Raw genomic sequence first — 13,772 nt, 5'->3', positions numbered from 1 at the left:
CAGTATAAAAGCTTAAGAAGGAAGAAGAGGGATTCCCTGGTGGTCCAATGGCTAAGACTCTGCACTGCCAACGCAGGGGGCCTGGGTTTGATTCCTGGTCAGGGAACTAGATTCCACATACCATAACTAAGACCCAACCAAATACACAAATATTTTAATAATAATAAAATTAATTTCACACTAAAAAGAAATAGTGATGAAAAGAAAAATCTTTAAAAATAGGAGACAATGCGAAAAGAATGGAAGAAGAGTGGAAAGAGGGAAGTAGGGAAGGAATGGAAGAAGCAAAGAGGAGAGAAAAGGGATGACAGAAGGGAGAGAGAAAAAGAGAGGAGGAAAGACAAAGAGAAAAGGACAATGAATGACACAGAGCTAGAAGGGACGGAAAGAAGCTTTTAAAGAAGGACAAAAAGAAGAGGCAAGATCGAAAGGAGGAAGTGGGAGGAAAGAGAAGTTTAAAATGATGAGCCTGTAGAAAGTGTAAAATATAAAAGAAATGAAACAGAGTGTGAAGGGCTTGAAAAGGATGCATTAATAAAAAAATTAAGCACAGTTGTGGACAGTGGGGAAAGAAATCTAAAAAGAAGCCAGTTAAAATATTTCAGTGATATAAGATTCATGGATGAATTGACAGGAGAGTAGGTTGATAAGTAGGAAAGTATATAAAATATAAATAGATAGAACCATAGATAGGTGAGTGATAGATGATTGATGGTTGGATGGATGGGTAGGTCTTATTTTTAAAAAGAGAACCAAGTTTCTAAAAGTCAGTAAGAAGTCAGTACATACATATACACAATGGAGTATCACTCAGCCATTAAAAAGAATACATTTGAATCAATTCTAATGAGGTGGATGAAACTGGAGCCTATTATACAGAGTAAAGTAAGCCAGAAAGAAAAACACCAATATAGTATACTCATGCATATATATGGAATTTAGAAAGATGGTAACGATAACCCTGTATGCGAGACAGCAAAAGAGACACAGACGTATAGAACAGTCTTTTGGACTCTGTGGGAGAGGGCGAGGGTGGGATGATTTGGGAGAATGGCATTGAAACATGTATAATATCATATGTGAGATGAATCGCCAGTCCAGGTTTGATGCATGATACAGGATGCTCGGGGCTGGTGCACTGGGATGACCCAGAGGGATGGTACTGGGAGGGAGGTGGGAGGGGGGTTCAGGATGGGGAACACGTGTACACCCGTGGCAGATTCATGTTGATGTATGGCAAAACCAATACAATATTGTTAAGTAATTATCCTCCAATTAAAATAAATAAATTTATATTAAAATAAATAAATAAAAGTCAGTACATAAAAGATAGAAAAAGAGAAAGGGAAAGAAGTTAAAAAATATTTTTCAAAGGGGCCAGTACACAGAGAATAAAAGAAAAAGGGAAGATGGAAAGGACAGGATAGGATAGGGTAAAGTAGGAAAGGGAAACAGGAAGGCAGGGAGGCTAACAGAGAAGAAAGAAATACAGAAAGGGAACAAAAAAATGATGAACAGAAATCGAGTAAGAGAAGGAAAGAACGAAGGAAGAAAGGAAGACATATGAAAGCAAAAAAGAGGAGAGGTTTCAAATGGAATAAAATTATAACAAAATGTAAAATAGAGAAAAATACGAGAATGGGAGACAGAAAGGAAAGAAAAAAGGAGAGTCAGACACAGAAAGAAAGGAAGAATGTCTCACGGGCCAAAAAGTTTTAAAAGTAGGAGCCAATTTAAGAGTGATTGACAGCTGGATATAGAGCCAGCCAGCTAGGTAGGTAGATAGGTAGAAAGAACAGATTTTTAAAGGAGAAAGCAGTAGTAAAGATAATAGCAAAATGTATAAAGAAAGGGAGAAGGAAACAAAGAAAATGTTTTGCAAAAGGAGTAGTATAAACAAAGCAAAAGAAGAATGGAAGGAAGGAGGAAGGGAAGAAAGAAGGAAATGAGAGAGAAAGTGGGGGGGGGAGAGGAAGGAGACAGGAATGGACAGAAGGAGAGAGAAGCAAATGAAAGAGGATGAGAGAGCGAGCGTGGGTGGATGGATGGAGAAAGGAAAGGAGGAGGCAGGGGCAAGGAAGAAAGACATGAGGAAAGGGCGAAGGGGCAGTGGACAGTAAGAGGGGAGGAAGGGATGGCGGAAGGGAGGAAGCGAGGGAGGGGAGGGGGAAGACATGCATGCAGGCGGGGAAAGAAGAGAGACAGAGACCACGGAAGGAATGGAGTGAGGAGAATACAGAGAAAGAGGAGAAAGTGAGAGGAGGCAGGAAGGAGGGAAGAAGAAAGGGAGGCTGTAGGGAGTGAGGAAAGAAAGCTCTAAAAAAGAGGAACTCAGTTAAAAACAAATAAAGATGAATGCAGAACAGCTAGGTAGTTTGGTAGGTTGATGGATAGATGGGTAAGTAGACAGGATTTTTATGTGGAAGATCTAGTTTTTAAAAGTCAATATTAAAAAGATGAAGAGAAACAGGTTTAAAAGAGGAAACCCAAAAAAATGGATATAAGAGGAAGAGAGGGGGAAGGAAGTAAAGGAGAAGGAAGGAAAGGAAGAAGGAGGTCAGGAAGGCAGGAAGTAGGGGAGATAGGGAGGGAAGGAGGAAGGCAAGCAGGCAATAAGTTTACAAAGGGTGGAACTTGCGTGGTGGCTCGGTGGATAAGAATCCACCTGCCAGTACAGGGGACACAGGTTCGATCCCTGGTCCAGGAAGATCCCACATGCCGTGGAGCAACCAAGCTCATGTGCCACAACTACTGAGCCCACACTCTAGAACCTGTGAGCTGCAATTATTGAAGCTCTCACGCCCTAGAGTCTGGCTCTGCAATGAGAAGCCTGCCCACCGCAACTAGAGAGTAGGCCCTGTTTGCTGCAACTAGAGAAAGCCTGCAAGCAGGAACAAAGACCCAGTGCAACCAAAAATACATAAAAATTTAAAAATAAAAGATGAGTCAGTAGGGAAGTAAGCTAAAGAAGGGAAGAGAATGTAAGAGTGAAAATGTAGGAACCATTTTCCTACAAAAAACCTAAAACAGTTGTGTGGTGGGGGACAGATCGTAAAAGTAGGAGTCAGGAAAGCAAAGACAAAAATAAAGACAAAGATAAATGGTTGAGAGCTGAATAGGTAGGTAGGCAGTTATACAGATGATAGGTAAGTAGGTAGGTAGGTATATAATTTTAGAAGTGGAAGCCAGTAAGAAGGAATGCATGAAAAAGAGAATGAGAGAGTTAGAGCAGGAAGGAAAAAATAAAAGGGGAGCCAGCAGAAAGAGAGTAAAAGGAGGATGGGAGGAAGGAAGACAGGAGGGTGGGAAGGGCAAAGATAAAGAAGGAAGGAAGGAAGATAGGAAGAAAGGATGATGGAACAGAAGTAAGAAATAATGAAGAAAGAAAAGAGGTTTCTAAGTGATGAGTCAGTAGGGGAAAGTGAGAAATAGCAGAAAAAGACAATGTGAGAATGAGGGGGAGAACCAATAAAGCCAAGTGCAATTGTGTGTGATGGAGGGAGATGGGTTTAAAAAGTAGAAGTCAGTTTTTTAAAAAAGAATACAATATAGATGGATAGATGGCTAGGTAGGTAGAGGGATAGGTAGGTACTGCAGATAGGTAGATAGATGATAGGTAGAAACATACATACATACATCCCTGCATACACATATACACATAGAACTGATGTGGAAAAGGAGAAACCAGTGAAAAGTCAATACATGAAAGGTAGAGAGTTGGAAAGAGAAGGAATGAAAAACTTTTTAAAAGTGGGTTGCTAAATAGTAAAAAGGAAGAAAAGAGAGGACAGGAGACAAGATGTGTGAGGGGGGACAAAAGAGAAAGAAGGGAAAAGAACCAGATAAAAAGAAGTTTTAAAGGAAAGCAGAAAAGACTTCACTTTTAAAGAAATGAGCAAGAGAATGGGTTCAAGAGAACTTTTAAAAAGGACCAGTCAGTAAACACAATGTGAGAGGGAGGAAGGAACGAAAAGTTTGTGAAGGAAGAGTCAGTAACAAAAGCTCACAGTTCAGTTCAGTGAGATGAGGGTGTAACCTTCTGCCTCTGAGACAGTACATCACTTTAGCAGCCAGCTTTCTCCCTCCATCTTCAACTGTTAACTTCCCCTTCCAGTAGGAGGAAAGTTTCAGGTAGGCATCTTAAACAGTGCCCACCTCAAATGCTTTTTGAAAAAGAAAACATAAAAGAACTTGATGTTCACAGTATTACAGAGGTGACAGGAGAATGAAGATGTCTATTTCACATATGAAATTGACTTATCACTGTAACAAAGACATCATGTTCTATCATGTCAACACCAAGGAATATACATAACTCTAATGAAAACCCAGTTAGCACACATATAGTTTAGAATCCTTTTGTCTATTTCTAAATGATTAGAAACAGGAACGGCAGTCACCTTTTTCACAAATCAGGTGTATATATGTATGGTTGCCTCAGCCAGATTTTTGAGGCACAACCAAGAATTGTCATGGCCATTGTGGGGTCTCCAGCACATGGCCTCCAGGGTCTCTAGCACAGGTATTATGCTGGTCTGCATCCCCACACAAAGAAAAAGCCATGTTCTTCTTGAGCAGGACAGAGGGGTGGAGTTTTTTCCCTTTTGCCAGAAGACAGTTCTGCCCCCCCGCGCAGTAGAGCTTTAACTATACAAGATAATATTATAAAAGTGATTGTCCTGCCTCCCCATCACATCTATCCTAAGGTTTCTTAACCTTGCCACTTGGCATGTTGCACTGGATAATTGCTTATTATGGGAACCATCCCGTGCATTGTAGTATGTGTAGCATCATACGTGGCCCCTATCCACTAGATGCCAGGAGAAATCCCTCTCCCTGATTTGTAACAACCACAAATGTCTCCAGACATGTCCCAATTCCATTGTCCTCTGGGGTACAAATTTGCCTCCCACTGAGACCTACTACGTCCCCTCTCCAGTTTCTCCCCATATACAGATTAGGATATGGTTCTCCCCCTAGTGGGCATAAAAGGATAAATAGAATCTATCTTGAATATCTTTGTCATCACCACTATTAATTTTTTTTTTTTTTATTATTTTAAGCTTCTTATCCAAAGATCAAGAAAATGAGTGTCACTGCCGGTCACCAGAAGTCACACCAAGGACAAAAAAGTAATGGAAATAATTAGAAATACTAAAATAGTCATTTGTGCTTCTTTCCCAAAGGTGTTGTCTGGGGCAAGAGGTGTGACTTATGTTCTTACTCCTCTACGTGTCAGCAGTATGGGCCACTGAGGCACTTATTATAAAAGCACAGTCTCAGGCACTGCCCCAGTACTGAATCAGAACCTGCATTTTCACAAGACCCCAGTGCATGACACGCACATTGACTTTTGGGGAACACTGGCTTCCATAGCCCCATGGAGGCAGAATAAAGTAAGGGTGCTCGGATGACTATTTGTCCTCTGCCTCCTCTGGTCTTCAGAGACATACCCTTATCTCCACTGATATAGTGCTTGGCCTGTCATCATTCACAGTTAAATTGGCCATCACTGCAATGACTCATGGTCTGGTCTCGCTGGGCTTAGTAGAACCCTCTGGATTTCCCACGCCACCTGAGTCCTGACTGCCTGCTCCATAACACTCTGGGAGGAGCCCTCTTACCCCCAGCCCAGTGACTCCCCTTGACGAGCTTCCCAGCTAGACCCTCAGCCCTTCCTGGGCCATGTGTATACCACATGGGAACCAAGAGTGGCTTAAGAAAGCAAAACCTTAAGGGGAAATAGGGAGAGGTTGGTCAAACGGTACACATGTTCAGCTGTAAGATTAATAAGGTCTGAGGATCTGATGTATAACATGGTGACTATCGTTGAAAACACTGTATTGTATAATTGAAATTTGCTAAGAACAACATGATAAATATGTGAGGTGATGGATGTTAATTAACTAAATGGAAGCGGGGAGAAATCCTTTCACAGTATACATATTTATCAAATCACCACAGTGTACACTTTAGCTATCTTACAATTTTATGTGTCTATTATATAAGTCCTAAAGAAAGGCAATGCCAAAGAATGCTCAAACTACCGCACAATTGCACTCATCTCACACGCTAGTAAAGTAATGCTCAAAAGTCTCCAAGCCAGGCTTCAGCAATACGTGAACTGTGAACTTCCAGATGTTCAAGCTGGATTTAGAAAAGGCAGAGGAACCAGAGATCAAATTGCCAACATCCTCTGGATCATCAAAAAAGCAAGAGAGTTCCAGAAAAACATCTATTTCTGCTTTATTGACTATGCCAAAGCCTTTGACTGTGTGGATCACAATAAACTGTGGAAAATTCTTCAAGAGATGGGAATACCAGACCACCTGACCTGCCTCTTGAGAAACCTATATGCAGATCAGGAAGCAACAGTTAGAACTGGACATGGAACAACAGACTGGTTCCAAATAGCAAAAGGACTACCTCAAGGCTGTATATTGTCACCCTGCTTATTTAACTTATATGCAGAGTACATCATGAGAAATGCTGGGCTGGAAGAAGCACAAACTGGAATCAAGATTGCTGGGAGAAATATCAATAACCTCAGATCTGCAGATGACACCACCCTTATGGCAGAAAGTGAAGAGGAACTCAAAAGCCTCTTGATGAAAGTGAAAGAGGAGAGTGAAAAAGTTGGCTTAAAGTTCAACATTCAGAAAACGAAGATCATGGCATCTGGTCCCATCACTTCATGGGAAATAGATGGGGAAACAGTGTCAGACTTTATTTTGGGGGGCTCCAAAATCACTGCAGATGGTGACTGCAGCCATGAAATTGAAAGACGCTTACTCCTTGGAAGAAAAGTTATGACCAACCTAGATAGCATATTCAAAAGCAGAGATATTACTTTGCCAACAAAGGTCTGTCTAGTCAAGGCTATGGTTTTTCCAGTGGTCGTGTATAGATGTGAGAGTTGGACTCTGAAGAAAGCTGAGCACCGAAGAATTGATGCTTTTGAACCGTGGTGTTGGAGAAGACTCTTGAGAGTCCCTTGGCCTGCAAGGAGATCCAACCAGTCCATTCTGAAGGAGATCAGCCCTGGGATTTCTTTGGAGGGAATGATGCTGAAGCTGAAACTCCAGTACTTTGGCCACCTCATGCGAAGAGTTGACTCATTGGAAAAGACTCTGATGCTGGGAGGGATTGGGGGCAGGAGGAGAAGGGGACGACAGAGGATGAGATGGCTGGATGGCATCACTGACTCAATGGACATGAGTCTGAGTGAACTCCGGGAGTTGGTGATGGACAGGGAGGCCTGGCGTGCTGCGATTCATGGGGTCGCAAAGAGTCGGACACAACTGAGCAACTGAACTGAACTGAACTGATTATATATAAGTCAGTAAAGCTGAAATGTTTTAAAACTGGAAGAAAAAGAAAGCAAAACCTCGGCGAGAGCCTTGCTCTGCCTGACCACACTGTATTACAAAGTTTGGGGTCCATGACCCCAGTGAGGAGGAAGAGTCAGAGTAGGGGTAGCCAAGGAAATCTCTTTCTAGAGTCTTAAACAGAGAGCTGAGCAATAGTTCTTCTTTTCTCTCTGTTAACCTCAGTTATCTGAAGCACCAAGGCCCAAAGTAAGCAAAATGTGAAGCCCTGTCTGATTTCTTTGGTCTCCAGTCACTCTCACCACCTTCCCATTTTCCCACCATCTCTGAGCTGCTAAAGGAGTGGACATTTTCCCCCTAACTTTCCTAAAGTCATATCCTTTTTCTTCCTGAGCCCAGATAACTCTTTATTTGGTAAGCTAAGGGTATCTCCAGGACACTATGAAGAATTTTCTCAAGCATTCCAGGATGTTTCTACACAAAAAGGAAGATAAAATTTAACGAAATTCTTGAGACAACTGCATGGCTTGCAAGGCATAATGTCTTGGTTGTGTCATCATTTTGGGGGATGACAGATATTGAATATTATTACCTGGGTGTTCATCATGGCATTTGTCCTGTTAAAAATTCTAACCTCTCCTTCCTTCCCTAGCTCCACCCCCAGGCAAGTGAAAGCCTATGAAAGATGAGGGTAGCGATCTTATACTTAGTCAAAAATGAAAAAGTAATATAAAATTTAAAAAATAGCCCTGTTGCATAATGGCTGTTTCTCATTTCTCAAGCCCCAAAAGTGAGTACAACAAAAGGTGGTCTCCAGACCTACATCTAGAAGGCATGATCACTGTAAAAAAAGTGTAAAATATAGAAAAACATAGTATATGTAATGTGAGAACGTAATAAACTTGGGCAAAAGGCATGAACAAACATTTTACTGAAGATACACAGATGGCAAATAAGCACACAAAACACTGCTTAATATCTTTATTCCTTAGGGAAAAAGAAATCAAACCACAATGAGATACCACTACACACCCAGTAGAATGTCTAGTAGAATTGAAGTAACTGACCATACCAAGTATTTGCAAGGACTTGAAGCAACTAGAACTGTCTGACAATGCAGGTGGGAATGTAAAATGGTACAACCACTGTGGAAAAAATTTTGGCAGCTCAAGTTAAACTACATCTGCCATGTGATTCAGTCATTTCACTCCTAGGTAGGTGCCCACAAGATATGAAAATATATGTTCAGATGAAGACTTGTACATCAATGTCCATAGCAGCATTATAGTCAAATTGGAAACAACCTAAATGCCCTTCAGCAGGCAAATGGATAAACTAGTGTATCCATACCATGGGATACTACTCAGAAATAAAAAGGAATAAAGTATTAATATAGGCAACAATATTGATGACCATCAAAATATGCTGAATGAAGGAAGCCAGATCACCACCCTCCCCCAACAAAAAAAGGGTGGTACAACCCCTGTTTGATTCCATTTATAGCAAACTCTAGAGAATGCAAACTAATTTATAGTAAAGCAGATCAGTGATTGCCTGGGAGATAGGAGAGGAGAGAGGGATGAACTATAAGGGGGCACAAGGAAACTTTTGGGGATGATGTAAATGTTTACCTTGATGGTGGTGATGGTTTCAAGGGTTTATATATGTACATATATATATATATATGCCAAAGCCAAATGGTACATTTTAAATATGTTCAGTTTATTGTACTTCAATTACAGTTCAATCAAATTTTAAAATTAAATGATTTCTCTTTCATTTGCCTATAGGACCATCCCAGCATTTGTATAGTTCTGTAAAGACTCCCGAAAGAAGATCAACCTTGTTGCATTCTCCACATGATGTAAAGAGTAACACAACAGAACAAAAGGTAGAGAGCTGTATGTCTCAGGTGCTTTGTATTGGCCTCTCATTTATCAGGTTAATTTTTCTTTCTAGGGGATATCCCCATTCACTGGGCATGGTACTGATTGGTTAGAAATAATGGAGTTCTACACAGATCTGAACAGTCTTCCTGGTAGAGAAGGTTCTGAGTCAGCTTCATGCTAAATGTACCATGTAGTTGAGCAGAAACTAACAAATATTTGATGATGATGATGATGATGACGCTAGCTAATGTTTATTGGCAACCTGCTGTGGGCCAGGTCCTAGTAGAAAGTAGGGAAAGGTAGAAGGAAGGGGAAAGGGGGGAAGTAGGTGACATAGGCTACAAAGATAGAAAAGACATAACTGCTCTTGGGGATGCACTGTCCAGGGATCAGACACATAAACAAAAGTCCTTACAGTCAAATGAGAGGAGATTTTTGCTTTGCATAAAATATGAAGCACAGAAAGTGTGGAGAAATAGCCCTGCCTAGAGAAATCGAAAAAAGCTTTATAAAAGGAGGGCTTCATTGAATTGTAGTATTCCCTGGTGGCTCAGAGGGTAAAGCAGACATCTACCTGCAATGCAGGAGACCTGGGTTCAATCCCTGGGTCAGGAAGATCCCCTGGAGAAGGAAATGGCAACCCACTCCAGTACTCTTGCCTGGAAAATCCCATGGACAGAGAAGCCTGGTAGACTACAGTCCATGGGATTGCAAAGAGTCGGACACGACTCAGCGACTTCACTTTCATTGAATTAGGTCTTGAAACATGAGTGGGAAGTTTTCAGATGAGTTAGATGTGAGGATGTAGTGAGGCAGTATTGCAGACAGGCTTACAGTGTTAAGTGAAAGCATGAAAGCTCAAGCCAGCAAAACCAGAGCAGTGGGACAGAAGAGACTGAAATGGTAGGTTGAAGCCAGAACTTTGTATCCCTTGCTGAAGTATGAATTCATTCTCTCAGTAGTAGAAAACCATTGCCGGTTTTTTAGTAGGATGTGAGATACAAATGATTTGGGTTTTAAAAGATACTCTAGTTGCAGTGTGAGATAGCTACATAGAGGAGATTAGAGGCAAGATCGTTTTGAGTCTACTGGGATAGTCCAGATAAAAATGATAAAGGCCTGAACTAAGGCTGTGACAATGAGGGTGAACCAGAGGCCACAGATTTAAGATATTTCAGAGTCAGAGTATGTCAGGATTTGGTGACTCAACAGATGTGTGGACCTAGAGAAAAGGAGATGACAACGATGGTGATGATTTAATTTTTGTGTGCAGGTCTGGTATGCTCTCATAGTGCTGAGGCCTACTTCTATCTCAGAGCTCATTATCCTCCATCATATTTGTCTGTCTTTTCTACTGGGTGATAAACTTCTTGAGGTCAGGAATTATGTATCTTAGTTCCAGGCAGTGTACTCAATAAACATTAGACTGGATTAAACTAGCCTTATCTGAAATAAACAGAACAATTCTATGCTTTCTGGAATGGAGCACTGGATGATTATTATTGGTTATAGGATTATTATACCTATAACCAAAATGTGGAAGACAGACAAGTAGCAAGTTTGAAAAGACAGGAAAAGATAGCGTACCTGGGTACAATATACGCTTCATTTTAAACTAGTTATAAAGTGAGGTACCTGTAAAAGATATCCAGTAAGAGGTTAATAATATGTATTAGCATTGAGACCAGCACGTAGTAGAGAGGTAGAGATGAGGGGAAGGGGGAGATAAGATACTGTATTATTCTGATTGCTTTAGAATCAGCAAAAGTGTCTTTTAGAAGAAGAATTACTAATTAATTTTTTTCTTGAATGTTAAACCATACAGAAAGATAGAGAAACCATTAGGACATCATATCCTTCAAATGATGGAGGTAAGAGAAGGAACAATATTTATAATTGCTCTGATATCTTTTGGTTAAATAATTCATTGTGTCATATAGTCTTCCAAGTTATGCTTTTTTTCTCTGATTATACAATCCATGATTAATTTGATAAAGGAAGACAGAAGAATTATTCATGGTTGTAAATATAAGCATCACATTTTTAAGTGATTGCTGGGAGAATAGGCCTTCTGGAATCGACAAGGTGTGAGGAAGTTAGAGTTTCTGCTGTGACTGCCTCTGTAAGTTCCTGACAATGCGGCCATTAGAGAGTCCCAGTGAAGAGATGTCTCCCCAGGAAGGTCTCTTTTACCATCTTTTCTCCCCAGACATAAAAATCCATCCTGTTTCCCATCTCCCAGGGCTGGACTAGAGATTAGCTAAGTCTCTGTTCGTCTCCATAAAAGATTCCCACGCGTAACCTCCACACTTACCAAGAGCGCTGGGACATCTTCACCTGGGCGGCCCATGAGTACCTCAGATCCAACATGCGCAAAACCATATTCATCCCCAAACCAGCGCTCTGTTCCTCCTAACTTTATTCAGGCACAAAACCTGAGTCATTTTTGACTCTTTGCTATTTGCTCCAGTCCAGTCTGCCTCCTTAAATTCTCTCATAACTCCCTTCCTTTCCATTCATGCTTCCTGTGCCATTAAGCACTGTAATAATTAGTCTCCAATTTCTTTTTCTTGTTGATCTGTCCTACATTTTGCTGTGAATGTAACCTTCCTGAAATACAGGTTTGAACATATAATGCCTCTACCCAAAAGTCCTCTGTGGTTCCCCTTTGCTTACTGAATGAAGTGCAGAGCAGTTTGCTCTAGGGCAGGGGAGTGGTGAGAAGTTTAGCTGGCGAAGTAACTTAGAGCCAGGGAGTTCAGGCTTGTCCCTAATGGCAGCAGTGGCCCCTGGAAGCTGGTAAGCAGGGGACTTCACAAAAGGGGATCTTATACTCGGAGATACTGCCTTAATGTCCATAAATACATACATTCTCGATTATGGTAATCTTAGACTTTATGGCAGCCCAGCAAGGAGAACTATATGATTTTTTCATATTTAAAGTTACCTCTTCTTTTCCCTAGAAATTACTACACTTCAGAGTCCAGGTGTTTCTGCGAAAACACCAAGTATCTGTAGATACTGTCTACAGGATACTTCAAAACAACAGGCAAGTAACTTTTCTTTTGTCCCACATACACACAGAAACAATGAAGTATAAAATGAGGATCAAGACTGACATAACACAATTTCATTCATTAAATGACAATTCAGAACAGTCTTATTCCCTGAAATTAGGCATCTTATGGTAAGATTTTATTTAAAAAAATTGAAATGCGAATCCACAGTAATAATCCTGTTACTTCAGACTTCCAATGCTTATGGCTATCTGTTGTGTTAGTGTTGCCATACTCTAAGTGTAGGGAGTATCAATAACAACTAGTAAGCTAACAGAAGAAAAATCTCAGGTGAGCCTGAGATTTTAAATGTGTTAAATAGACCCAAAATTTGAATACTTGTCTCAATTCTTAATAGAAATTACCAGAAACAATGTGAGTGTTCTCACTTAGCTCTTAGGTATGTAGGCTTCTTAAAAGATGAGCTTCAAGTCCATTCACACAGGAAGCAACATACTGGACTTTCGTGAATCATTTCTCTTCTCATGCTGATGGGTTGTACAGAAACAGCCATACAGCCTCACCCTCTCGCCTTTGTGGTCAGTGATCACTCAGTCGATGGTGGGAAATTGACAACAAACATTTAGGGTACAGCCTCTGGTCACAGCATCTGTCATCTCTGTGGGTCACCAATTGGTCATTCACTTTCAGACTCAAACCCACATCCTTGGCTCCATTAGCACTGTATTAAATGACTCACCTGTTCTAAAAAGTTAACACATTTTCCTATATCCTATGTTGAATGCATAATCTGTATTCTCAGTATCTGAAGAAAGAATCTTAACTACCTTAAGACAATATATGAGTTGCACATCAGGAGTTAATAACTTTTTTCACTTGCCTCACTATGCATGTATGCTAAGTCGCTTCAGTCGTGTCCGACTCTATGCGACCCTATGGACAGCAGCCCACCAGGCTCCTCTGTATACAGGATTCTCTAGGCAAGAATACTGGAGTGGGTTGCCATTTCCTTCTCCATGCCTCACTATACAGTCAGAAAAAAAAGTATTTTCTGAGTGTAGTATAGATGGGAAACTTAATACTATCAATACATATGTTATCCAAAAAATAAGCAATAAACAAATTTAGACCATCTGTTTTTTAAGGCTTTAAAATACACTGGACAATATGAGTAAGTCAAATTGTCACAAATACCTAATTCGGTTTGAGAAATAGTACGACCACTTTTATCCAACAAAATCCAATACTATTTTCCAGCTTACTTCACCCATCCCATCAGTGTCATGAAATGTACTTCTGGTGGCTTGTGTTCAGTTCTCAGGCCTAGGAAAAAGCAAAGTCTACTCTGCTGGATTTCTCTTCCTGTATGATTACCTAAGCAGGTGGAGCTCCTGGCCAACTGAGAGAGCCCCATCGCACATATGCAGAAAAACTGCTCTCTGCCTTCCAGCTCCCTCACAGCATTCCCCCTGTGCTTAACTTTCTTTAAAACCCACACATATTGTTTTTAGCTATTCAACTGATTACCTTCCATGCTG

General features: G+C 40.7%; 1 protein-coding gene across 5 annotated transcripts in view; it reads left to right on the top strand.

Annotated features, from left to right (window-relative positions):
• LOC129639111 (fibrous sheath-interacting protein 2-like) overlaps positions 1-13,772 on the top strand; it is a 72,995-nt gene that overhangs the window by 26,207 nt on the left and 33,016 nt on the right. For 4 of the 5 annotated variants that reach the window (XM_055564030.1, XM_055564033.1, XM_055564032.1 and 1 more), the window contains 4 exons: positions 5,064-5,132; positions 9,119-9,219; positions 11,043-11,088; positions 12,181-12,266. In XM_055564030.1, coding sequence (XP_055420005.1) covers positions 5,064-5,132; positions 9,119-9,219; positions 11,043-11,088; positions 12,181-12,266 — 302 coding nt within the window. The remainder of the gene's footprint in view (positions 1-5,063; positions 5,133-9,118; positions 9,220-11,042; positions 11,089-12,180; positions 12,267-13,772) is intronic. The other variant, XM_055564031.1, reaches the window with a different exon arrangement.

Source organism: Bubalus kerabau, chromosome X, assembly GCF_029407905.1.
Source record: "Bubalus kerabau isolate K-KA32 ecotype Philippines breed swamp buffalo chromosome X, PCC_UOA_SB_1v2, whole genome shotgun sequence".
Lineage (NCBI taxonomy): Eukaryota > Metazoa > Chordata > Mammalia > Artiodactyla > Bovidae > Bubalus > Bubalus kerabau.
This window is presented reverse-complemented; position numbering and strand designations above follow the sequence as displayed.